This window comes from Elephantulus edwardii, unplaced genomic scaffold (genome assembly GCF_000299155.1).
Source record: "Elephantulus edwardii isolate Elephantulus edwardi_28Jun2011 unplaced genomic scaffold, EleEdw1.0 scaffold00129, whole genome shotgun sequence".
Lineage (NCBI taxonomy): Eukaryota > Metazoa > Chordata > Mammalia > Macroscelidea > Macroscelididae > Elephantulus > Elephantulus edwardii.
Genome location: NW_006399879.1, coordinates 650338 through 678004, shown reverse-complemented (window position 1 = coordinate 678004; position 27667 = coordinate 650338). Strand labels below are relative to the sequence as shown.

At 53.0% G+C, this 27667-nt stretch overlaps 1 protein-coding gene across 1 annotated transcript; it reads right to left on the bottom strand.

The window, feature by feature from the left end:
* Positions 1-1062: 1062 nt before the first annotated feature.
* On the bottom strand, positions 1063-27003 carry ZBTB49 (zinc finger and BTB domain containing 49). Its single transcript, XM_006893638.1, has 7 exons — positions 26852-27003; positions 19735-20711; positions 16253-16299; positions 3831-3904; positions 3217-3299; positions 2974-3135; positions 1063-1664 (listed from the first exon to the last, which is right to left on the bottom strand). The coding sequence occupies exons 1-7, from the start codon at positions 27001-27003 to the stop codon at positions 1063-1065; spliced, it is 2097 nt and encodes a 698-aa protein (XP_006893700.1).
* Positions 27004-27667: the final 664 nt, after the last annotated feature.

Below are 27667 nucleotides of genomic sequence, written 5' to 3'. Positions count from 1 at the left end.
AGCCAGAGGACTGCAGCAGCCTTAACCGCGTGCAAGCACGCGCGCGCGCGTGCGCACACACACACACACACACACACACACACACACACACACACACACATCTGCCTGAGATGTTCTGTGGCCATCAAGGCCGCTGGCAGGTGACAGGACATAAACACCATGCCCCAGGCATTTCAGGTCACAAGTGTGTCACGTAAACCTTTTAAGGACATGGACAGACGCCTCCCTGGACAGAAGACAGAGCTCAGAGCTGCCCGCGGGTGAGCTGCCTGCCCGTCATGCAGCCAGGAAGCCGAGGCGAGCACTCCGTGCCCACCACGGTGTAGACTACTGACCAGGACGGCGGGACAATCAAAGCCAGAAGTAGCCTCCCCGCTCTGGTCCCCGCACGGGTGCGCCCTCCGTGAGGGCCTCAGCATGGAGCCCTGTTTCCGGGGTGCAGGGCGCGGTTAATGGGCTCACTGCTGACTGGAAGGGGAGGCTTGGCCCCCCACAGGCACCTCAGGGGACCTGGAGACCCACTTCTCGAGAAGTCGGCTGAGAGAGCACCTGGGTCACCACGGGTCACAGCAGACTTGGTGATGACTGGTTTGTTTGCTCTGTGAATTGACAGACACACTCCAAGGACACACAACGGTCTAGAAAAAGACAAGCTTCATTTCGTCAAATTAAATTACAGTCTGCTTCATACACAAATAGAACTTTAGTGTTAATATTTAAAAATAGAAAAGGCTACAAATTTCAATTGTATAAAGAAAAATACGTCTTATTTATCAATGTAGCACATTTTTCACATGACCAGCACACACAGCAGCTGACTGGGGGTCTGCACCCACACTGGCCACTGCTAAAAGAGGTCTTGGCCTCCGGCCTGTGGTCAGGGCTGACTGCAGTCTCTTCTCGCAAATTCTGAGCTCGGGGGAGCCCCATCAGGAGGGAAAACGCACCCGTGCGGGCGGGCGGGCAGTGCTGCTGGGTGCAGAGTCTGGGAGAGATGCCGGGGTGTCCACACCCCCGCTGTGCCCATGGAGAGACGGGCAGTGCGCACTGCACGGGCGGATGTCACTGGTCCAGCTCGTTTTCATTCTGCAGTGTCTTCATGGCCAGCCCCCAGAGTGTCATGCTAGAGAAGAACTGGCCCTCCGAGGTCCTGTAGGCCGTGGGCACAGCCCGGCTGCCCGGCGTGTCCCCGCTGGGATGGTCCAAGGCGGCCAGGGATGAGCGGATGATGGACATACTGTCCTCAGAGGCCTCTGCGTCAGCATAGGCGTATGCTGGGTGTGTGGACGGCTGCGTGGGGGGCTTGGGGAGCTTAACGGGGGCCAAGACCAGCTTGTCCTGGTCGCCGGCGGGAGGCTGGGTGGGGGCCCGCAGCTTCTCAAAGGGGCCAGTGGAAGGGCCGTCGAGGGCACCTACTGAGTCATTGGCAGGGGCTCGGGGGTTAGGGGCGCCGGGGGCTTTGCTGGGTGGGCCTGGGGCAGCGGCCTCCAGCTCAAGGGCCTCGGTTGTGTCATCGGCGTCGGCCCGGCCGTGTGTCCTGCAGTGTCGCCGCAGCACAGCCGAGCGTGTGAAGCACTTGCCGCAGACCTCGCAGCTGTACGGCTTCTCGCCCGTGTGTGCACGCACGTGTCGCCGCAGGTCCCCCGAGCCCCCGAAACTCCTGCCTGTGGGCAAGGGGGGTTTGTGTCTGTGTGAGAGGACACCGGCGGGCTCCCCGCTCCTCAGAAGTGACCCGAGCCTGTTCCCGGGGCGCAGGGCAGTGTGGACCGCCACCTGCATGCCCTGTGCTGTCCTGGTCATGTCAACACTGCCCATCACATCAACACTGCCCACCCCAGGGCCCTGGTCACTGTCACATCATCACTACCCGGCCCAGTGCTTCCTGGGGCACTGGCCACGTCAACACTGCCTGCCCCACTGCGCTGGTCACTGTCACGTCAACACTTCAAGTTGTCAGTGTCGGGGACCCAGCTCCCAGTGTCCACTGCATGGGAAAGTCGGGGTGCTGCCCATTCAGGTCCCACGGGGTAACCACTGCCCTCCTCTCCGTCTCACCACAAGTCGGCTAAAATCCACTCAGCCGTGAGCTAGAAACATCTGCAAACACTGAGCGCAGCGGGACACGTCTCTGCTCTCAGGTTCGATCTTTTCTATGGGCAGGGTGGTCACAAGGGATCTAGTCCCAGGACGGACCAGGGGAGACGGGCAGAGGACGAGAACCGGCTAGGGAACCGGTCAGGGAGCTCACAGGAGCCCCGAGAGCCAGTGTAGCTCTTCACGGAGGAGGACTAGAGAGCTCGTCAGCGACGGGACACGGGCACAAGCAGCGGCCAGTGACTGCACAGGGGCCTCCCTGACCACCTGCTGAGCACAGCTCTGCACTCAGAGCTCGAGAACCCACAGATTCACACAAACCCCGACTCTCAGCATCTCCGACTCAGAAGAACCCCGCGCGTGTCGGAGAACTCGGCTCCTTGGGTTGATAACTTGAGTTTGGGGAAGCTGCCTTTCTTCCACGGCAACTCCCTGAACCCCACATTTCTCGGTAAAGTGTGGGGTATTAACCATCACAACTTCCAATCTACCCAAAGGGGCAGCTGTGGCTCCCTGCTGACAATGAAGCCATCAGAGAACAAAGTCCCTGGATCTGCCATCCCTGCCCCCCCATCCCCCAGTGACACAGCCCCTGACCTCTTGACATCATCCCTGGCTCCCTGATGCCATCTCTGTGCCCCCCGACATAGTCCCTGGGCCGCCCCTTGATGCTATCCCTGGCCTCCTGACACTGTCTCCGGCTCCCCAAAATGCCATCCCTTACGTCCAGATGCCATCCCTGGCTTCCTGACATCGTCCTCCCGATGCCATCCTAGGCCCCCTGATGCTGTCTCCAGTCCCCTGATGCCAGTCCTGGGCCCCTGACACTGTCCCCGCCATCCCCGTCCCTCAGAGAACAGGCCCCGGGCGGTCCCTCACCGCAGGCCGCGCAGCTGTAGGGCCGCTCGCCCGTGTGGCGGACGCGGTGCTTGACCAGCTTCCTCTGCATGTTGAAGGACTTGCCGCACTCATCGCAGGTGAACACCTTGTCGGCCGTGTGCGTCTTCTTGTGCTCCTTAAGGTTGCTGAAGTTACTGAACCCTGCGGAGACCAGAGCAGCCACGGTAAGGCCTGGGGCATCTGCTGAGTCGCCTTCCAGCAGACAGCAAAGCACAGCGCTACCTCGGCCGCAGATGTCACACAGGTGGGGCTTCTCTCCCGAGTGGATGATGATGTGACGCTGGACGTCCCCAGAGGCGGCGAACCTGCGGTGCGATTCAAGGAACCCGTTAGGAGCCGTCACTGGTGCAGCTGGGCACCATCAGAGGGGGGCCCGCCAGAGAAGGGGCCCACCAGAGAAGGGGTCCAGCCAGAGGGCCTGGCAAGAGAGGGGGACCACCAGAGAGGGGGCCTCACCAGAGAGGGGGTCCACCAGAGGGGAGGTCCACCCCGGCCAGAAAGGGGACCACCAGAGAGGGCGGCCTGCCAGAGAGGGCCCCACCAGAGAGGGCCTTACCAGAGGGACCCCCGTCAAAGAAGGGGCCACCAGACAGGGGCCCCACCAGACAAGGGCCCCACCAGACAGGACCCCGCCAGAGAGAAGGCCTGATAGAGAGGGCCCTTTCAGAGAGAGGCCCCACCAGAAAGTGTCCTGCCAGAGGGCGGGCCCCGCCAGAGAGGAGCCTCACCAGAGAGGGGCCCCAGGGCCCACATGAACCCTGCCGGCTCCTGTCCACTGACCGTCCACCCCTGTCCTTTGGCCTGCGGGCCCCCGCCCTCCCCACACCCACACTGACCTCTTCCCACAGATCTCGCAGATGTAGGGCTTCTCCCCAGAGTGGCGGCGCAGGTGGGTCTGCAGGTTCCCTGCCTGTGGAAAGGGGAAGGAGACACCCACTAACCAGAGCCACTGCAGAGGCTTCCTACGTTTAACAGGGGGAGAGGGAGCGGCTTTCTCCAGGCTCCAGTTCAACGAGCAATGGAGACTGGACTCGAAACAGATCTGAGGCCAAGCGTGGAAGGGCCTGATTCCCACCCTGCCGGCGCCCAGCACATGCTGACGTCCTGTCCCCCAGGCCACTGTCCTGCACGCAGCCCCTGTGAGCACATGCAGTAAGCCCCGGAGGCCGTAGGGGCTGTACTGGGGTTCCCTACGTCTGCATTTACAGACCTCTGGGTCTCTAACTTCTCTTGTACTCTCTTACTTGGACCATCTACACGAGGGTCATCTGAAGAGGACGTGGCATCACGGTATCATGTCAGATTAGCGTTTCTTTCTGAAGCATGCCAGCTTCCTCGGCTGGGCTGGCGTGTTTTCTGTGGGTGGTGCCCAGGGACCCTGACAGACAGGTGCTGGCAGCAGGCAGACCTCCCTGGGCCCAGCTCTTAATACTGCTGATTTTTTAACTCTCAAGGCTTTCCCACTGATTTCATAGTGATCTTGGGACAGTCAGGAAGAAATCAATATTAGACTGCTTCAAGTACAGGAACACAGGGAGATGAAACAGCCTCAGAAAGCTGCCTGCTGATGCTTATGTCAGGATTTGGAAACTAAGCTGCTGTAATTCAGCTGCCCGAACCTGCCGGTCAGTTCCCCCAGTTTTTTACCAAGTCCTGTTGCAAAAACAAGACAAAGCCACCAGCCCCCAGAAGTGAACCCTCACAGGCCTGTGGATGCGGGCAGCAGGGCTGGATCCAGGCAGAGAGGAGCCTGAGACCTTCTGAGAAGCTGGTGATTGAAACCCACAAAGGATAACAGAATGCAGACACACTATAAAGCTTCCAGGTTTGAAAACGGGTCTCAAGTCCACCCACGGGTGGACACTTTAAAGTATTAAAACATGGTGTCCCTGGTAATACTGTCCCAGCAGGAAGCAAGGCTGAAGAACTGCTCACATTAGCAGTTCAGCCAAGGAGTGTCACGGGCAGTTCTGTGACACGTGGGGGTCACAGGGACGATGAGTATTCCCAGCAGACCCCGAGGAACAGGCTTAGACATTACGTCTAGGGATCCAGCAGTCAGGGCTGAGAAAAGGCCGGGTTTTACTTCAGACAACACACTGGAAACCATGCGGCAGTCTACAGAATGACAGCGAGTCCAGTAAAGCACGAGCACCGATAGCCTCGGCCCATGCTGGACTTCTGATCTGGGCTGCCACAGTTCTTAGCAAGTCGCCCTTTGCAGTTGTGGCCTGGTAGTAAGGAGTTGTGCTGCCAACCCAAAGGCATGTGATTCGAATCCACCAGCTGCTCCGTGGGAGAAGGATGGGTCATCTCCTCTTGTGTGATTTACGGCCTCTGAAAACCCAGTGGAGGGTCAGCTATGAGCCAGTTCTGGTTTGATGGAATGTTAACAACAGATGAAAACCCGAGAAGTAACAGGAAAGTTATGTGCCAGTTAGAGGACAGAGATGAGAAATGGACCACGTATTTATGTCCCCCCCAGTAAGGGGGAGGCTAGGATGTGGACATCGTTAACTCAGCTCATGGGCTCTGGGTGTTCACGCCCAACAGTCACTGTGCCAAGTCTGGAAACGGCTCTTTTTCAGTGCTTGCTGCTAAGATAACAAACACCTGCTACGTTTCCCGCCAAGGGGCTGCCAGTCACACGGGGATGTGGACAGCACCATGTCCCTCTGCAGTGCAGTGTTGTTTTTTTTCTTAAAGATTTGATTTCATGTGTGTGTGTGTGTGTGTACCGTCAAATCAGATCTGACTGGTACAGGAGGATTTTGCCCCTCCTTCTCCAGCAGAGCATCTGGTGGATTCAAACCATGCACCTCAGGGACTGCAGTGCAGCTTCTTGCCACTAGGCCATGAGACTCCCTTGCAGTGCGTTTTGTAAAATACATATTCTGATTAAAACGCATGACCTGAGTTCATGTGAACAAGGCTGCATCAGTCTTTACGAAATCCTGACAACTATTTTAAAGTCAAATGGTCTTCCACTTAACCATTATTACTGTTGTTGTTGCCAAGTCAGAACCAACCCATCCTTCTTCTATGGGGCAGCTGGTGGAGTCGAACTCAGCGCCTTTGGGAATGGAGTGCAGCTTCTTACCACCAGGCCACCAGAACGCCCCAAATGAAGTCCCATCAAGATCTGAACTTGGATTGCTGGATTCAAAGTCCAGAACGCTAACATTCTGGGACTGTAATAACACTATTAGGGGGTAGCTGAAAAGCATGTTCTGCTAGCTGTCATCTGGTACCTCACATCCAAGCTGATCCCGACTCAGAGGACCTCAGGGGATGGACGAGGGCTGGCCTGAGGGTTCCCGCCTCTGCCCTCGTCACAGAAGGCAAATGCCACATATCTGTCCCTCAGAGTGGATGGGGGTTTAAACTGCCAATCTTTATTACTAGCAGCTTTACTCAATGTACCACCAAGGCTCTCGATATAGTATCTCATAAAGAGCATACAATTAGACCAAATAAAAAGAATAGGATAATTCCAACAACAATAAAATCCAAGAATACACTCAGATAATATATACACCAAACTATAAACAGCAAACTGAAGTTCCCATTATTTGAACTTTTGTCAAGTGTTCTTATTTTTGGTAAACGTTGATCTATTCTAGCAGTGATTAGGGGGCTCTGGTGGCCTTGTGGTAAGGGCTGTGCTGCCAACCCGAAGGCATGCAGTTCCAATCCACCAGCCGCTCTGCAGGAAAGGTGGACCGTCCCCCCCAGGTGAATTACAGCCTCTGTAACCCGCTGGAGGGTCAGCTACGATTTGGTTCTGCCTGATGGCGCCTAACAGTCATCTCCAGGGAGTCCCGGTGGTCTGCAGGGAGCTGGGCTGCTAACTCCAAACGCTGTGCCTCTCTGGGGGTCCAATCACCAAGGGCTCCTCCGGAGGAAGACAGGCAGTCTCCTCCTGGGTGGTTTACAGCCCCAGAAACCTGGGGGTCAGCGACCGGAGGCTCCTGAGTCTACAGACTCAGAAACCGGCTGGAAGGTCCAGTGACGGGAGGTTCTAATCCTACAGCGTCTAAAACCTGGAGGGCCAGCGATGGGAGGACCCCAATCGTACAGCCCAGGGCGGCTGAGAAATGGTTCTGCTCTGGGAGCACCGAGCACATGGTGTACTCTCGGTAGTTGGGCCCCGAGCGTCCTGCAGGTGGCAGTCATGCTAACAGAGCCTGTCACGTGCAGGAAGCCAGGGGCTGATGGAGGAGGCGGCGCAGGATGGATGGCATCCCCGTGCACACGGGGTCACTAAGCGTGGAATCCACTTGAGGGCGTCTGACAACACCACACTGACCTGTGACTGTCACAGGGGCTCACGTATGCGCTATAGAGAGGGCACAGGACGGGCAGGGCCTCCCCGTCACTAAGGTGGAATCCACTTGAGGGCGTCTGTCAACACCACACTGACCTGTGACTGTCACAGGGGCTCACGTATGCGCTATAGAGAGGGCACAGGACGGGCAGGGCCTCCCCGTCACTAAGGTGGAATCCACTTGAGGGCGGCTGTCAACACCACACTGACCTGTGACTGTCACAGGGGCCCACGTATGCTCTGTAGAGAGGGTGAGGAGGACGCAAGACCGGACAGGGCCTCCCTCCATGGGCACAGGGTGACTATGTGTGCAATCAAGAGGAAGGCACTTCCCTGCAACACAGACGGCTTGGAGCCTGGTGGTACAGTGGTTAAGCACTCAACTCAGCTCCCAGCAGAACTCACCAGGTGTCAAGCGAGGAAAAGGCCTGGGATCTCCCCTATAGGACTACAGCCCCCCAGGCATTGTGCTCTGCCCTACAGGGTCGCTGTGGGTCAGAAGTGCTCAGAAGGCACACAGACCCCACCAGAACACTCATAAAGTGGGAGACCCTGCATAATGCACATGGTTGAGGAGTGCAGGTGCTAAATGGAAGGGGGGGGTTCATGTCCACCTAGAGGGCCCTGTAGTTCCCAAAACCAGCCATGAAGATGGAGGAGCCATGGGGCCTGCGCTCCTCTGACACAGGCGGCGTGCATGCAGGAGGCACTTTGCAAGCAGCTGCAATCGTGATCTCACGTGGTCAACCCGGTGTCCCGATACAGCAGCATTGGACCCATTTTGCAGAGAAGTAAACAGAGGTTCCGTGGGTGAGGGTGCAGCCTCATCACACAGCCAGAGTCTAATGCTCCTAAGTCCGTAACTGCGCTGACTCCAGAATGTAGCTACACCTTACAGCCCTGTCCGAGGGCAGCTGCCAACCATGCACTGTCACGCTGGGATGCTAACCAGAAGATCAGCAGTTCGAATCCACCAGGCACCGTCTGGGAGAAAGACAGGGTTGCCTCTTCCTGTAAAGATTTACTGCCTCAGAAATCCAAGGGGAAGTTACCATGAGCTGGAATCAGGTTGCGGCAGTGGGCGGGCAGGTGGGAATGCGTGTTAGCAATAAAGGCATTTGAGTTCTTCCCAAGCGCTCCTTAGCGGCAAGGGTGGTGAACGTCCTCTCTTTATCTGTGTGTGCTGTCAGCGGGGGCCAGGCCTTGGAAAAAGGCATCGTGCTGTGAAAAGTGGAGGTCAGCAAGAGAGAGGAAGGCCCTCAACAGGATGGACCAACACAGTGACCGCAGCAACGGGTTCCAGCGTGACAGAGATGAGGAGGGTGGCCCGGGCTTCAGATCTGCTGTTCACAGGGTCCCCATGAGTCGACACCACGCAAGAACGAGAATCCACACGCATGTTACAGCAAGGTCGGGTGGTTTTAAACGTGTGAGCAGGAAAAGCAGTCTGCATTCGAAAAGACCTAACGTGACTCAGCGACTTAACAAGCGCCCGAAGACAGAAACTTGAAATGAACAGCAGAATTAAAGCAAACGTGACTCTGACACATGTATCCTCAACTAATATGGCAGAGTGTTTAATCAGCATTTAAAAAAAGAAAAGTCAGAGGACTGCAAACCTTCCGAGACGAGAAGGATCTCAGATCTGAAGTCTCATCCGAGAGTTCCTGACTTCACCATCTTACTAATAAACTTAAGACGACGACATAGTCTGTGGGGGCCGCACTGCGAACTCCAAACCCCAAAGGTGGGGCCTCTCTGTGGGTTCAAATCCAACCGTGGCTCCCCGATAAAGAGAAGCAGTCTCCACCCATGAGATTCACTGCCTCCGAAAACCCACCGGAGGGCCAGCTGAGTCGGTTCGGACTTGGAAACGAGGGAGGGAGTGAATAACGTTAAAATCTAGGGACTGACATAGAAATGCCATCTAAATTAACAAGTGATCATTGTTATTCATTAATCACATACTAGAAAAAAAACCCAGTCAGTAATTGATAAAAAGGATGGGAAACATCAGCTCAGAGCTGTCCACAGATGCCTTTATTTCGCTGTGGACCAGGTGGAGCTGTGGCCTCTGGCACCGGTACCCATCGGGACGCTGGAAGGGGTTAACCACACATCTTGGGACAGGGCCGTGCATCTCCAGGGTTCGAAGTTTGAGTCTAACAAAAGGGAGTTCAGGAGACAGGCTTGGCTGTGTACTTCTGAACAAACACACTCTAAAAATTGTCTAGACCACAGTTGGACTCTGTTCAACCCACAGGGTCCGCAGCAAACATCCTGCTCTGAACACAAGGAGGCCGCCCCGCCGGGAGACAAACAGCAGGGCTCTCAGCACCTGCCCTTCAGACCACGTGCCAAGTGCCTGTCCGTCTGCTGGGAGGAGAAGGTCATCCCTCTCCAAAGACAGCCCAGCAGCCTTCCTGCTTCTTGTGGCCAGGTCTCCAGTCCACCACGACCTTCGCTTGCCTCCTCTGGACACACTGAGGCTGTCCACGTTCTCCCTCCAGCGGGAGGCACACCACTCCAGGGGTAGACGTGTGGGTCTCCGGGAGAAACAGGACTTCCTGAGATCAAGTGTCCACAGTTCCATCCTCAGATCAGGTCCTCACTATGACCTACGATGACACCCACTTGTTTGGTGACGTGCTGGAGGTCTGCGGTGCCGTGTCTGAAGTGCTCAGCCGTGAACTGGAGATAGATAGGTGGTTTGAACCCACCAGCCTCGACCTGGGAGAGGGATGTGGCATCCACGCCTGCAAAGACTGGCAGCCCCCAGGGCAAGTCCACTTTGTCCTAAGCGGCCACTAGGGATTGGAACGGAACCGACAGCAACAGCTGGTTGACCCCTTACAGAAACCTGTGAACTATCTTCAGATAAACTACTAAGTAACAACAGAACTCACTGCTAGCAAAGCCAACGCTGGCCAACACACTTAACTGTCTGTGCCACTGAGTGTGAACTGTCCACAGGCAAAGTACACAATCAAATCCACCGGGATGACAACATTGACCCCAGTTCAGTGGCAGAGATGGCCTTTGGGGCCTAAGTGGAGGTGACAGGCTGGAGGGCACTGTTTACTAAGTATCCACAGAGACACCATCAAGAATGTGGGACGCCTGGCCTCTCAAAGGCCTGCTGTGTCCAGGGCTCCTCCCTGGACAGAAATCCTCTCTCCCCTCTGCTGCCCTGGTGACCACGCAGGCCTCTGTGGCTCCTGCCCAGGCCTTGCTGTACTCGGTCCATTCTGACAGTCCTTCCTCAGAACAAGAGCTCAGGCGGGACAGGAAGCTCTTGGTACCCGACACATGACAGTCCTCGGCCTCAGGAGGACTGTGACAAACACGCACTGAATGAAGTAAAACACAGTCCCTGGTCAGAGAGATCCCAGCCTTCACTGAAAATGTAACGGCCATACACAGCTGAAAACCCTAACTAGCCATCATAAAGACCTGACCCTAGTAGGCGGATACCAGCAGAGTCCAGGGAACAGAGAAGAGGCTTAGGGCAGTGTGTGTCAGGGCCACCCGGGCCAGCCCCACAAGGGCGCATGCAGGACGCGGTCCGAGATGGGGTCTTCCACCACCGCCATGCACCCAAATCACAGAGTCTCAAAACATCAATTCCTGTCCTCATCTCACCTACCAGGAGACTGAGACGGGGGGGACGGCAGCAGATCCAGGGCACAGGCAGAGCCCGGACACAGGCCCAGTGCAGACAGCCCAGTCTTCTGTGCATGCGGCTTGTCTCCTGGTGAGCCAGGGAGGTCCTGGGGGCGGGAATGACACTGCAGACGCCGCCATCACAGTGGACACGTCTAAAGAATTCTGACAGCCCCGCAGGGAGACTCCACACAGGACGGGGAGTGCTGTGAGTCAGAGCTGATGCAACAGCAGCGGCTTCCCCCGTCCCACGAGGTCCAGGGCACAGAGAAGTTGTGGCCTGCAGCGTGGACGGTAAGGGTCAACCTGATCAAGGCCTGGTTAAACGAATGTAATCTAAACACTGTAATCAGGGCAAAAGAACATTCTGTCCTAAGCAAGACAAAACTCTGTCATATGGATATGGGTGGGTGTGTGTTTGTGCGTGCGCAGCGACCTTGAGTCTGTCATATGGGGGTGTAGGCGGGGTGTGTGTGTGTCCTGCCAATGTTGACTTCTGATAAAGATGTGGTTATGGAAATGGAGAAGGTCAGCAAGTTAAAACCATCTCGGGCCCCAGCTGACATATTTTACTGCTTCTGGAAGGAGAGCCTTGTCCATGAAAGCTGCGAGGAGGTGCCCATCGGGAGGACACTCAGCCACGCGCTCCTCTCCCCCACCTCCTGACTAACTCAAGTCTTGAGTTCACTCTGTCGCCTGGCACGTCCCTGCTGCTCGGAGAAGTGCAACAGTGGACAGTCACTCTGGGCCTCCCGCCCTTCTCATAACAGCATGGTGCTGTAGGAAGGCTGTTGTTTACGGAGAGGACACACAGATGAGGAGGTGGTGATGGAAACGGGGCAGGTACTGATGACATAGGCTGAGCACGACCACCGGCAGACACAGCTCCAGGAAGCCAGCTGTTGTTGTGTGCAGTCAAGTCGCCTGCGACTCACAGTATCCTGAGCCAATCTTACTGTCTCTGATACCCCTACTCCTCCGTTACCCCAGTCACTGAGTCAATCCATCTCATCCAGGGTCTTCCTCTCCTGCACTGTCCCACCACCATCCCAAACATGACGTCCCTCTCCAAGGACTGGTCCCTCCTTGCAACATGCCCAGAGTATGTAAGATAAAGCTTCAAAATCCTTGCCTCCAGGAGGAGGCTGGCTTCACCCTCTCCGGGACAAACCTGTTTGTTCTCCCAGCAGTCCACAGTATCTTCAATACCCTTCTCCAGCATCACAGCTCAAAGGCATCAATTCTTCTATTATCCTTAGTCATCGTCCAACTTTCTGATGCATAGCAAGTAACTGTGAAGACAATGGCTTGGCTCAGCTGCACCTTAGTCTCCAGAATGACATCATTGCTCTTCAGTACTCTGGAAAGGCCCCTGACAGCAGACTTTCCCAATGCAATTCGTCTTCTGATTTCCTGGCTGCTGGTACCCAGAGTGTTGATTGTCGAACCAAGCAAACTAAAGCTGTTAACAATCTCAATCTCTTTACCATCCATCATAATGCTGCCAATCGGCGCAGTGGAGAGAATCTTTGTTTTCTTGATGTTGAGCTTCAATCCATATTTAAGGTTCAGCCTTGACTTTCTGCAGCAAGTGCTTCAGGTCCTCCTCAGTTTCAGCAAGCAGGGTTGTGTCATCTGCCTAACGCAGACTGTTGATGATTGTTCCTCCAATCCTGATTTCACACTCCTCCTCCTGCAGTCCAGCCTCCCAGATGATCTGTTCTGCATACAGACTGAAAAGTTATGGAGTCAGAAAATACATCCCGGGTGTACACGCTTCCTAATTTTAAACCATGCCGGGTTTCCTTGCTCTGTTCTGACGACTGCCTCTTGGTCTAAGTAAAGGTTTTGCATGAGCACGATCAAGTGTTCTGGGATTCCCGTTCTCCTCAGAGTAAGGAGCAGTGTTAACTTAAGCCCTGCACACCTGCTAAGGCAAGTGACCCAGCGTAACAGTCACAGATCAGGAAATAGGCTCTCAGAGGCGGAGTGGCTTGTTGAAGGCCACAGACGGGATGCAGATCCCACTGCCAGGCACAGAACCCAAGCTCTGAACCCCTCCCGTGCGAACCAGAGCCTCTGAAAACTGGATGGATGGAGGGCCAGGTAGGAGCTGGTTCCGACTCCATGGGAACTCCATCAACGAGCTTGGGCTGTGATCCAAAGGGTTGGTGCTTCCATAAAATGTATGTCCTCAGAAACCAGGCAGGCGGCTCTCCTCTGTCCTCCCAGGTCACTGTGACTCGGAACCGAGTTGATGCCGGCGGTGCTGGTTTCTGAGTTTAGGCATTGTCCTGGGTGCTGGGATTGTTGTTAGGTGCCATCAAGTCATTAACTCACAGCGACCCTATGAACCACCATCCTCAACCCTGCCCTGTCCTGTGCCATCCCCATCATCTCTGAGACCCTAGAGCCATCGCTGAGGTCACAGCGTCAGTCCACCTCGTTAGGGGTCTTCCTATCATTCGCTGACCCTCCATCTTTCCAAGCACGATGTCCTTTTCCAAGGAATAGCCCAGCCTAGTTACATGTCCAGAGTGAGAAAGATGAAGCTTCGTTATCTTTGCCTCCAAGAGCACCCTCTTCAGGACATATCTGTTCTCTTGGCAGTCCGTGGGGTATTCAGTACTACTGTCGAGCACTACAACTCAAAGGCATCAATCCTTCTTCTGTCATCCTTATTCACTGTCCAGTTCTCTGATGCGTAACAGGTGATTTAGAAGACCACGGCCGGGATCAGGGGCACCTTAAGTCTTCGAACTGACATCACTGCTTTTTTGCATTTTGGAGAGATCTCTGACAGCAGACTCGGCCAATCCAATACTTCTCCTGATTTCCTGACTGCTGATATAAGCAAGCTGAGATCATTGACAGCTCCAGTCCTTTCTCCATCTGTCATAATGCTGACTGTGGGTCCTGTGATGAGGACCTCTGTCTTCTTGATGTTGAGATATCATCTATCCCGAAGGCTGTGGTCTTTGATCTTCTACAGCAAGTGTTTCGTATCCTCCTCACTTTCAGCAAGTGGTATCATCTGTATGACCCAGGTTGTTGATGAAGCGCCATCCACGCCTCTTCAGAGAGCCCTGCTTCATGAATTATCTGCTCAGTATACACACTGAATAGGCGTGGAGAAAGGATCCAATGCTGATGCATACGGAGCCTGATTTTAAACCACACAGTGTTCCCTTGCTCTGTTCGTACAACAGCTCGCTGGTCTAGGTATAGATCCCGTAAGAGCGCAGCTCGGTGTGCTAGGGTCCCCATTCTTCTCAACGCGAGCCGTAATCTGCTATGACGCACATGATCAAATGCCTTTGCACAGTCAATAAAACACTGAGAGTCATTCTTCTGGTATTTTCTGCTTTTGGTCACGTTCCGCCCGGTATCCGCAATGATACTGTGGCCTCTCCTAAAACCAGAATGCTCTTCTAGTTCCCGCTCAGTGTACTGTTCTGGCCGTTTTTGATGGTCTTCAACAATATTTTCCTTGCATGAGATGCTGGAGTGTAAGGAGAACTAAGCCATTGTCCCTGGCCCGGAGGTGCTAACAGGGCGGACAGTGCGAAGGAAGACCGTGAGGCCTCAGTGACCCCAGGAGTCCATGTATAACAGGAGGATCCATCCTGTGATGGTGGCAGGCCCAAGGGGGCGAGAGCTGGCGCAGTGACCACAGTGATGGTCGAGGGTTCGGGGTGAGGATAAACTAATCCTGAGCTGAGGGAGGTGAGTGTGGAGCCTAGCCCTCGGGGAAGGCGTCAGAAGTGCCGTGGCTCCATGTCCCAGGCTGTGTGTGACATGGTTCACGGCTCCTAGCACCCTCCCCCAAGCCGAGCAGTGCACAAGGTGGCTAAGGTGCTGCTGTAGGTATCTGAGGCCCCTCTCAGACGCACCTCGAAGAAAAGCCAGGAGATGCAGTTCAGAAATGGGGTGGCCGGGAGACGGAGCCAGAGATGGAGCCAGGTCGATGCTGACACACACGGTCACACTGGGTTGGTGTTAACTCGATAATCTCAATAATCCAGTTCCAGACTGGAGGTCACTCCTGGGGACACAGTGCCCCTAAGACTGTGTAACACTGACGCACAGGATACAGCCATTCCCTAGTGACACAGCACCTGCCACGTAAGAGTGTGTAACACTGATGCACAGGGTACAGTCATTCCTTGGTGACACTTCACCCGTCGTGTAAGAGCGTGTAACACTGACACACAGGGTACAGCCATTCCTTAGTGACACTTCACCCGTTGTGTAAGAGCGGGTAACACTGACGCACTAGTGACTGTGTATAAACCTGCAGCAGTGGTGCGCTGTGCACAGCCGTTCTCTATCAACACAGCACCAGTGGCACACGTGTTACCGCACTGCTGTCAGGGTGACGGCGTCCACACCCTGGCAGCGTGGTGACGGCGTCACACTGAGAGGAGCCGGTCCTGCTGAGGCTGGAGCTCCTGCCCTGGCACTTGCCCGTGTGCCCAGCAGGCCAACAGCTGGCACCCCTTCACCACGAGCGGCCTCCCTCAGGCCAGTCTGTGACATCGTCCTGTTCTGTGAAACACAGACTCTCGAGGCCTCCTTGTGACTGGAGTCCAGCATGGCCCAAGGCCCATGGGAGGGGCAGCTTACTGGAGAAAAACACCGATACACGAGCAAACAATTTTATGAGGGGTCACCCGGGAGAGGAAATTGTTTGGCCTTTTCCTCCAACGTCCTAACCCCCACACAGTGAAACCGTGCTTGTCTTGGATGGCGCTTAAGGCCGTCGAGTCTGCCTGGGTTCCTGGTGACCCGGCAGGACGGAGCAGAACTGCTCACAGGTTTCCAAGGCTGACATCCTACAGAAGCAGCACCTCAGTGTCCCCTATAGTTCAGCGGTGGGTTCGAACCACTGTCCTCTGCAGTAGCAGCAGAGCGCCTAACCACTGTGCCATCAAGACCGCTGGCCTTCGGTCCACCCTCACAATGTGTGCACTCAGGTGCTGCCCCGAGGACGTCATTCACAAAAGAGCAGACGGAGACGAGGACTGGACTCCACTGAAACCTGAACACAGACCCCGTGAGCCCACGCAAAGGAAACGCGGCTTCCCCGCAACGAGCCGGAAACCGCTTCTCCCGACAATTCTTTTTCCCAGTTTAGTCTGAAGTATCAAGATGTCAGGTCCCGGGAGCGGTTCCTCTGACAGACCCAAGAGCACATTCTACTGGTCATAAAGAGAAGCCCTGGGCTCAAGGTTCCCCATGTAAAACAGTAAAGAAGAGAATTCCCACCTGAGAGAAATGTTTCCCACAAATGTTACACTCAAAAGGTTTCTCACCTAAAATAAAACAAAACAGAGAAGACAACTTGTAAAATCGTTAGCAGTACCTGCAGGATCATTCGTTGCTGAGAACCTCTATCCCCACGTCCTCCGCCTCAAAGCCAAGCATCGGTCATTTTTCAGAGGCTGGAAATGGAGCCGCCACTTCCACCCCGTCTTGAACCACAGATGCAGGAGGAGGTCAGGAAAGCAAGACCTCTTCCGCTCACTCAAAAATGAAATTGTTCTCCAAACCCAAACCCCTGTGGAACTCAAATGCAGGTACTTAAAAGCACACACAGGTTCTGAACACGGCCTTTGTGGGACTTTTCAAAAGGACCCCGGGGTTTTGGACACGGTCTTTAAGTGGCTTAAAAAAGCACAGCCAGGCCTTGGGCACAGCCGCTCCCCCTGCTGGGAGTTCTGTTGCTGAACAGGAAGAAGCGCGCTGACCTTCGTCTTCCCCAACTCTCACTGGATTCTGCAGAACTGGGCTGAAGTCTGAGCTTCTGCAGAAGCCTGAGCCTCCCCCATGCGGTGAGAACGTGACCGAGTGGGGCCTCCTGAAAGCAGGTGACAGAAGGAGACCTCACCCCCTGCCTATCAGCCAGGCTTAGAAACAGGCCCAAGGGAGACAGACGTCACTGCGGGAGCTGAGACCCCTGCTGACCGCCTGGTCCCCTCTGCATCTCCTAATAATTCTGTCGTGGTAGAGAATAAACTGGAGAGAACGGAATCCCACGGCAAGGAAACCACAGCCGCTCTGAAGGCAGTCTCCAGAGGCGGTTCATTCTGACAGCAAGTTCTTAAAACTCAGCACCAGTCAAAAGCCCCACAACCATCTCTGGACCCTGCCCTGCATGACAGCTCCGAACCTTCTGAAGAGCTTCCGAGGCTGTGGGATTTCTCTAGCAACACATACCATACACACCAACAGTATGACCACACATTTCACCAGTGAGGACGTCACAGCACCGAGGTAGTTTGGGGAAACGTCACTGTCCTATTCACAGAAGCAAATGGAAAAGGGAGCATCTTATGCTGTTATGAAAACAGCTCTCACCTTGTTGTTGTTATGTGCCATTGAGTCACCTGTGACTCACAGCGACCCTATGAACAACAGCCCCGAAACCTGCTCTATCCTGTGCCAACCTCATTATCTCAGACACTCCTACCCCCAGTACCACAGACACCGAATCAATCCATCTCACCGAGGGTCTTCTTCTGCACTGTCCCTCCACTCTCCCAAGCATGACGTCCCTCTCCAAGGGCTGATCCCTCCTTGCAACGTGTCCAAAGTATGTCAGACAAAGCCTCAGAATCCTTGCCTCCAAGGAGCAGCCTGGCTTCACCCTCTCCAGGATGAACCTGTTTGTTCTCTTGGCAGTCAGTCCATGGTATATTCACCTAGTAGACTCGCTAAAAGAGCCTTAGGGCCTTCCAAGGTTACCCTTTTGAGACTTGACACTTTTCTCAATATTTAGTTTTCAACACGCATCCCTGTGCCAGGATGGTGGCCACTCAACGATGTTCTCTCAGAATTAAGGCTATGTCACCTCCTCTGATGCGAAACACACCAAGTTTCACAACACACTGCGATCACGAGGCTCCAGAAGGTGTGAGTCAGTCAAATCACCTACATTAACATGTTTCTTTCAGAGCGAAACTGAACTGCGACTCCTCTATATGGAGTAATTTTGAACTCCTAGTAGTAACTGTGGTTGTCATTTAAATTCCAATACATAAAGGGCTTCTGAAAGTCTCAATGAAGTGACACGAAAACAGTGAGGTGGGAATATCCAAGCAAACTGGTGGCCACAGAGGTAACACAAGTGACGCCCGTAAACCGGCAGGAGGCACAGACACCTTCAAGCAGCTGCGTCAAGAATCCGGGGCACATTACTCCTCAGGCCTAGAAGAGAACTCGTTAACTTCTAATGCATATTAAAGCCATCCGTGACAGTCTAGGAGAGAAAGTGAGGCCTCTGAAGAGTGTCCAACAACCTAAAACCACCTCTTTGCTGTCCGGTCAATTCTGACTCCTAGTGACCCCCCAGGACAGACGAGAACGGCCCCCCAGGCTCCCGAGAGTGTCACCGTCACATCTTCCCGTGGCAGAGGGGGTGATGGATGTCAGTCACTGGTCTTCCAGTAGCGGTCAAGTGCTCACTCAATGCACCACCAGAGCCCCTTACGTATGACAGAACAGCTTAAAAATAAAAAGACAGGCCCTTTTGGGGAGAAAGTGTCATGCATTAAGGTATTAACGTATGTGAGGACTTACAGCTCAGAATGTGATAATCTGTGTTTCGGAATACTGAGTCACTCAAGCTGATTCATAACGTAAAGATCAGACATCACTTCTGTGAGGACTTTGGAGACTGACTCAAATGCCAAGTCCAAATCCATCACTATTACCCTTGACACTGCAGAGCGCTCTGGTGGCTTAGAGGTGAGGAACTGTGCTGTCAATCCAAAGGGACAAGGTTTGAATCCACAAGCTGCTCCAAGGGAGAAAGACGGGCAACCTCCTCCCACAATTCACCGCCCTGCGAACGTGCTGGGGAATCAGCCAGGGGTTGGTTCCGACTCAAGGTACAGAACAACCACCTGACTACACTTTGTAAAGCGGCTTCTAGACGCCATTGTTAGTCTGGGCAAAGAGGGCCAAAGAGAAGAATAAAGAATTCAGAACTCAAACGGTGATGGCCTTGCCTGCTTCAGATAAGAAGGCAAAAGGCCTTGCCTGACTGGCTAAGCTAGCAGGTGGCCCATAAATCAGAATGGAATGTACCTCCCTAAAGACTCTGTTTATAAGAATCCTCCCCAGTAAGTTCACAGTGTGACTTTCCATTCTGCCTCTCTAGGATGAGGAACTCACCCGGGAGCTCCCCTTCTACCCCCACCCCCCTTTAATAAAGCTGCATTAACCTTTCTCTCGTTCTCTCTGATTTCTTCTTTAAGTCCACTACCTAACCTAACCTAATAGCCACCATGGCCAAGCACTCAGCTAGTGGCCTTTCCCTGGCCAGCCAGGGCCGCCTGTGAAGACGGGCCTGGCGGCGGGCTTCTGGAGGTCACAGGGTTCCACGGTGCTGTGACGCACTGACACTTGGCAGCACACTGGCTCACTGGGGGACAGAATCAACTTCACACCGCTAGCAACAATAACACTTTCTCAAGTTCAGTGTCATCTAATTCTAAGGGCTTGATCCTAAGTAAATGGTGCTCAGATCAAGGTGGGAATTAACTTGAAACTCTGAATGTGCCAAAACAACTTAGGGAAGACTGCTGAACCTCGAAGACCACAATTACAGCCGTGAAGCGGGGCCTCTCCCACAGGATCTGGAGAAGGCCCCGTTTGGGGGCATTAAAGGCGGCATCAAGCAGGGCCCCTCCGTGCAAAGCCGGCTCTTGTCCTTCCTGCCCGCACCCATGTGCGCGGCGGGGTACCTGTGTGAGACCGTCGGTGCAGCTCCAGATTGCTGGGGTGTTTGAAGGGCTTGCCACACAGCTCACAGGCGTACTGTCTCTGCGGCTGCAGGGCCTGCGATGGGTCTTCGCACGCAGCAGCAGTGGGGTCTTCAGGCCTCTCCGTTTCACTCACGCACCTGAGACTCTCCAGGCTGGTGGGCTCCTCACTCTCCCGTCCCTGGGACCTGTGGCTGTCAGTCTGCTCTACCGCGTCTCCTGGGCTGGCAGGCCCCATGCGCCCCGCTCCGCCGTCGCGGGCACCGGGCTCGGACGTCTGCTCTGCAGGTTTCTGTGACCGGAGGAGGTTCAGTCTCCTCAGGTGGACAGCCTTCTTGAGCCTCATGGGCCTGGTCGGCTGCGGGCCCTCGCGGTCAGGCTCGGGGGTGGACTCGCTCAGAGGCTGGGCTAGGAAGTTGGAGGGCAGCTGCTCTGGGGCTTCCAGGACGCACTCGGGGTGACTAGCAGTGCTCGGGGGGTGTTCAGGGGCGCTGGGAGTGGAGGGGGGCTCTGCAGGGTGTTTGGGAGTGGGGCAGGCGGCCTGCCGGTGGTACTGCTTACTGTAGAAGTTCCTCAGCTTATGATGGTAATTGGGCTGCCTGAGAGGCAGCGCCGGGAGACTGCCGTCTAAAGGATCGAGGGTCTTCCCGGGGGGCTCCTCGGGGGCCTTCCTGGGCCGAGCATCCCAGGGGCTCTCGGGCAGGTGTGGGGCGGGGTGCGCCTCGCTGCTGGCACAGCCGGCCTCCGTGGAGGTGGCCCTCAGGAACCTGTGACAGAGAGTCAGGACGTTCTGCACCTGCAAGCACTGCGCGATGTCCAGCATGACCTGGACGTTGTCCGCGGTGAGGTCCAGGCGGGAGGTGTACATGAAGTCCAGGATGTGGCCAATGCCGCTCACATTCTTGAGGTCCAGGTGGAACACATCGCTCTTCTGGCCCGAGGAGTTCTGAAAGAGGCCCCTGAGGAAAGAGGGGACACGGGTCACAGAGGCTCCGTGCAGCCATACGACTGCACAAGGCCTTCTAAATAAGACCCCGGCTCATTTCTAAGATTACCCTCCTCCTATGTTGTTGTTAAGTGCTGTCAAGTCGTAGACAACTCATAGCAAACCTATGAATGAAAGACCTGATCACCTGTATAACTTTCATCCTCTCTCCAGATTCATAGGGTTTCCGGAAGCAAGCTATTTCGGAAGTGGATGCCACTCCTGCTTCCAAGCTTGTTTTAATCTGGGGTTCCACTGAACACTGTCCACCATGGGTAACCACGAGTTACCTCTGTGCAGCAAATGGGCAGACCTACACACCCACATTTCAAAAGGAAGCAAACATCTAAAAGATATTGGCAAGCCAACAAAATAAAGCAAGTGTTGTACAGTCAAGTCAGAAGGGACACGTAGCTGACCCTCCAGTGGGTTTTCAGAGCTGGCAAATCGCTTGAGAGGAGACTGTCCGTCTTTCTCACACAGCATCTAGTGGATTTGCACCACATGAGACACACGGATACAGTATCTGGGGCGACTGGGTGCTGGTGTGTCGGAGTTAGTGAGACTGGCTCAGGACAGGGAAGGGTTCAGAGCTGCTGTACATAGGTTTGCCGTACGTCGCAGGTGACTTAACAGCACATAACAACAAAAACATACATATATAGTGGTTGGGGTTTTTTAAATTTTTTAAATTATTATTATTATTAATTTCAATGAACATCTACAGAGATTTTGGAATACCATTCATTCATTGCTGCACTTTTCTCCCCACCCACTCACCTCCATCCCCACCCCCAGTTCGCTCCTCTCCTTGAAAAGCAAAACTCCTTCATTGGTAGACAATCCCTCTCTCACCCCGCACATCCCCACTCCCGCCCCAAGTATACTCCATTCTGCAACCCTCATTCTGGAGTCTTATGATAATCATAATGCCCTAAAATATATTAATTTTTAAACTATTCTCTCCCTCATCGGCTTCAATGCAGTAAACATAATTTATCCAGTTTTTCTCAGTCTTACCCCCACCTTGTGATGTCAGTCCTGTTTTATAACAGTGGCACCATGCAGTATTTGTCCTTTTGTGACTGAGATACTTCACTCAGCATAATGTCCTCCAGAGTCACCCATTTTAAATAATATTGCATGAGTTCCTTGTTTTTCAGTGCAGCGTAGTAGTCTATTACGTGAATATACCACAGCTTCTCTATGCATTCATTTGTTGACGGGCACTTAGGTTGTTTCCATCTCCTTGCTATTGTGAACAAAGCTGCAATAAACACAGGTGTGTATATATCTGCTTGGATGTCATTTATGGTCTCTTTAGGGTACATTCCCAGTAGTGGAATTGCTGGGTCAAATGGTATCTCTATTTGCAGCTTTTTGAGAAAGCACCAGACCGCTTTCCACAGGGATTGCACCATTTTACGCTCCCACCAACAGTGAATAAGGGTTCCAGTTTCTCCACAACCTCGCCAGCATTTATTGCTTGCTGTTCTGTTAAAATTTTGCTGGTCTTACTGGGGTGAGATGATATCTCATAGTTGTCTTAATTTGCATCTCTCTCAGGGTTAGGGATTTTGAACATTTCTTCATGTGCTTGTTGGCCATCTGAATGTCTTCTTTGGTGAAGTGTCTGTTTATATCCCGTTTTTTTATTTAAGCCTCTTGTTTAGAGTCAACAAGACGTTGGGGAGGGTCTTTGTATTTAAGAGTTGGTTGTTATTTTACTTTGGAAGAACATTCTTCTAAGAGGTCCAGCACTCCTCTGTCAGTATGCTGTATACTGAGGTAGCCTGGGTTTGCTGGGATGCTGAACCTTGTGCCATTGGGGTGTCAAATGCCGTACCGGTTGCCCGTCGTGGACAGAGTTGGTGGAGCTTCCAGTTTAAAACAGGTTTGGAAGCAGTAGCGGCATCCACTTCCTAAACAGCACGCCTCTGGAAACTCCATGAACGTCGATAAAAGACGATAGTTATAGAGAGGCTTCAGGCCTCTGGGAGTTGTGTGCGATTTGACGGCCGTCAACAACCACCACCACCTCTGCTTTGGCAGCACAATTCCTTCTCACGAAGTCACCAGCGCATCCTAATTAAATCAGTGATGCCAGGCACCCACGCTCCCAAAGACACTTCACAGTAAAATTGTGAAGCACATCTGTTAAATTTACAGATTTTTAAAAATCTTGAGAATACCATGGACTGCTAGGAAAACAAACAGATTTGTCCTGGAAAGGGTTAAACCGGGTGGCTCCTTGGAGGCAAGGATTCTGAGGCTCCGTCTAACATACTTTGGACATGTTGTGAGGAGAGACCGGTCCTTGGAGAACGACATCATGCTTGGTAGGGTGGAGGGACAGCGCAGGAGGGGAAGGCCCTCTATGAGGTGGATTGATTCAGTGACTGGGGTAATTGGGATGGGAGTGTCAGAGACAGTGCGATTGGCACAGGATGGAGCAGAGTTTAGGGCTGTTGTACATAGGGTCGCTATGAGTCACAAGCGACTCGATGGCACATAACAACAACAACATCAGTGATATGCCTCAAACCACAAATCAAGGTAATTAAAAAATAATTCACAACATGATCAACTGAACACATACGAGGTTATTCCATCTTGGTATCTGTTTGCCAAATGCAACCATCCATGTTGCTGTTGTTGTCTCGTCCATCCCGCTGACTCTGACCCCCAGCGAGCCTGTGAACAGCAGGTCTGAACGCTGCCCTGGCCGGTGCCATCCTCACAATCTCTGGCACGCTCAAGCCCACTCCATCTGGTGGAGGGGCTTCCTGACTTCTCTGACCTTTCCTGGCATTGTATCTTTTTCCAAGGAGTGATTCCCACACTGAACGGAATGCAAAGTTTTCTGTATTTCAGGTCTGGCCTGAAAAATTCTACATTTCCGGTCATAAAACACACATGCAAATACTTCCACAGTTAGCTGTCATAGTAAAATTTCTAAACCTACAAAAGGGATTTTGTAAACCAACCCTCAGGTTCGATCTGTTGCCATCAGTGATTCTGGGATCTGAGGTTCTCCAGAAAACTGGTGGGCTCCCCTTCAGGAAGGAGACAAGTCTCACGAGTTAACCAGGCACCTTGAGCCCCAACACATCCTTGTCATGTTTGCTGCAGACATCCTGTCAAGTGTGGTGACCACATGTGGTGCCAAGGGTGCCACTCCCTGAGTCAGAGCAGATCTGCCCCGGAGGGTCAGACACCCCTAGGCAGCCTTCCGCTGGGGTCTGACTCAGAGCTGGTACCAGGCAGAAGCAGGACAGGACAATACCCTGTGCACCACGATGCCGGTACTAACTGTGCGAGAAGGATGCAACGACAGGCCACAGAAACCTAACAATCGGGGGAATTACACAGAGGGGCAAAAAGGTGCTACCCACCTGAGCGCTCCAGTGTGGTACACAATCAGAGTATACACGACAGAGTACACAGGACACATCAGTGGGCCAATCCACAGACTCACCACACACATCCCATCTGTGCACTGATCCTGTACAACATGGGACCTCAACACACACCACACAGCCCTTCAATGAGCTAATCCAGTGCAACACGTAATCACAGCACACACCACATACCCCATCAATGAGCTGATCCAGTGCAACATGGGATCTCCACACACACAACACTACACATCAATGAAATGACCCAGTGCAACGTGGGCTCTTAACACACGCCACACAGACCATCAATGAAATGACCCAGTGCAACGTGGGATCTCAGCACACACCACACAGCCGTTCAATGAGCTAATCCAGTGCAACATGGGATCTCCACACACACCACACTACACATCAATGAAATGATCCAGTGCAACATGGGATCTCAACACACGCCACACGCCCCATCGGTGGGCTGGCCTAGTGCAATGTGGGATCTCCACACACACCACAGAGCCCTTCAGTGAGCTAATCCAGTGCAACACGGAATCACAGCACACACCACACACCCCATCGGTGGGCTGATCCTGTACAACATGGTACCTCAACACACACCACACTACACATCAATGAAATGACCCAGTACGACGTGGGATCTCAACACACGCCACACAGACCATCAATGAAATGATCCAGTGCAACGTGGGATCTCAACACATATCATACACCACACAAGCCATCAGTGAGCTAATCCAGTGCAACACGGAAACACACCACACACCACATACCCCATCGGTGGGGTGACCCAGTGCAACATGGGATCTCAACACACCCCACACAGTCCATCAATGAAATGATCCAGTGCAACGTGGGCTCACAGCACATTACCCCGTCCGTGGGCTGACCATTGGAATAATGGTACCCGTATGAAAAAATGAAATTGTTTTCATTAAACAAACAACAAAATACATGGCACAAGAACACCTTCTCAGATCTTTGTAATAAAAAAAACTCTTACACAATCTAAGAACACTTTCCCATCAGATTTATTACAAATTTTCTGTTCTTTTTTAATTATAATTTAATGAAAATTTACTGAAAAGTTCGATTTTCAATTATTCACGGTTGCACATTTTCCTCCCTCGCCCACCCATCTCCCTCCACCAGTTCATTTTTTTGTTAATATATTCATTCTTTTTTGCACAGTTTCACTGAAAATTCTTAGCAGGTATTCAATTTCTCAAATTTTTCTATACGTAAAGGATAAGAAATAAATATATAGATAGATAATTAGATTAAAATTTAAGACAAAGCCAAAACACTTCAATTTGACCCAATTTATTTTTAAGAGCCCTTTTTTAAATTTCTCTAAGTTATACACACACATATATACATGTTTACATGTGTCTTTATAAGGGCGCTCCTGTTGCCCAGGTGTAGAGAGCTGTGTTGTGAACCCAAGGCACGTGGTTAGAATTCACCAGCTGCCCTGCGAGAGAAGGATGTGCAGTGTCCTCCCCTGTGACCTGCTACCTCTGCAAACCTGCAGGAGTATCGGTTCCAACTCGACAGTACGTCACAGCAACGACGCTCATGCTACAGAGTGAGGGGCCCTGGTGACACCGTCCGCTGTTACATCCCATCGAGTTGGAAACGACCCGCTGCGGGCGCCTCTAGAGGTGGCTCCATGGTAAAAAATGCTAGCTGCTAGGCAAGTTCCGGTGGCCTAGTGGCAAGAAGCTGCACTGTAATCCCAGAGGTGCAAGGTTCGAACCCACCAGATGCTCTGCTGGAGAAGGAGGGGCAATCTCCTCCTGTACCAGTCAGATCTGATTTGATGGTACATGCACAAAAAATATTAAAATTAAAAAAAAAATTCTGGCTGCTGAACAGAACGTCAGCATTTTGAGGGTGTATGAGGAGGGGGAGCAGTGTGCCCCACGAAGGGCTGGACTCTCTCGGGGGGACTCTGTCCTACAGTGTGACCAGCAGTAAGAAATCAACTCAGCAGCAGTGGGTTTGGTCTTGATACGTGACATCTATTACCATCAACATCTGTATAAACAAGTATCCCGTATATGCTGCTGCTGTTAAGTGCCATCAAGTCACCTGGGACTCACAGCGACCCTGTGGACAACAGCCCTAAACCCTGCTCTATCCTGTGTCAATCTGTCTCCAACATAACTACCCCCCGTGGCCCCAGTCACTGAATCAATCCACCTCATCGACGGCCATCACATATATATACAAAAACAAAATCCCAAAACACTGCCAATAAATTGTTTTCGATTATATTTTTACACAAATAACATACGTTATATGCAAACCACCTCCTATGAGCGTCATGTGATTACATGCGTGTGCCCAGTATTTACGTGATTGTGTTGTATGTGGAAAAGTTCAAGATCTACCCTCCGCCCCCCACACACACTCTTTTGCTATCAAAGATAAAAACAGTGATATTCAATGAGTATACAAAATTTAGTCAAAACAGTGCCCCTAAGAAGACATCGCCAGGCTAATTAAGAGAAAACTAAAAGCAAACCCACCGCTGTCCCCCACCCCACCCCCGACTCCTAGTGACCCCACAAGACAGAGCAGAACTGCCCCCAGGGTTTCCAAGGCTGAGATCTTCCCAGCAGCCAATCACTCCCTCCATCTCCTGCAGGGTGGCTGGTGGTGGGTTTGAACCGCCTACCTCCGGGTGAGCGTCTCGTACCTGAAGTACTGGCTGAAGGCTGCGAGGACGTTCTTGTGCGCCTTGAAGCAGACGCCTCGCACCACCAGCATGCAGTCACACAGCAGGCCCTGGATCCGCTGCTCCTGCAGCTGCTGGAGGAGGTGGCAGCTGTGGGCGGCGACGGCGTCCATGCTAGACCGCCCGAGACCTGCACAGAGGGGACACCAGAGACTCTCCACCACACGCCAGGAGGCCAAGAGCACAGACCCTGGCCAGCTCCTGTCCTGACTCCCCTGACAGGAATGGGAGAAGCACGGTGCTGACATCTGCACAGAACTGTCAGGGTAAGAGGACTGTTTGTGCCTGTGTGGCTCAACCCTGCAGTCACCTGTCACACGTGATCGATCCCTCAGCCCTGGAAATGTGGACAACGGTGCAGCACTAGACGATAACCGCAACAGTCCTTGGGCTTTTACTGTGTCTTCTCAGGTGATAATAGAAGAAGAACTGATGCCTTTGAGCTGTGGTGCTGGAGAAGAGTGTTGAATATACATGGACTGCTAGGAGAACAAACAAGTTCATCCTAGAGAGGGTTAAGCCAGGCTGCTCCTTGGAGGCAAGGATTCTGATGCTTCATTTGACATATTTTGGGCATGCTGCAAAGAGGGACCAGTCCTTGGAGAGGGATGTCATGCTTGGGAGGGTGGAGGGATGGTGCGAGAGAGGAAGATCCTCGATGAGATGAATCGATTCAGTAACTGGGGTATAAAGGGGGGTAGGTGTGTCAGAGACAATGAGATTGGCACAGGATAGAGCAGGATTTAGGGCTCTTGTACCTAGGGTCACTATGAGTCA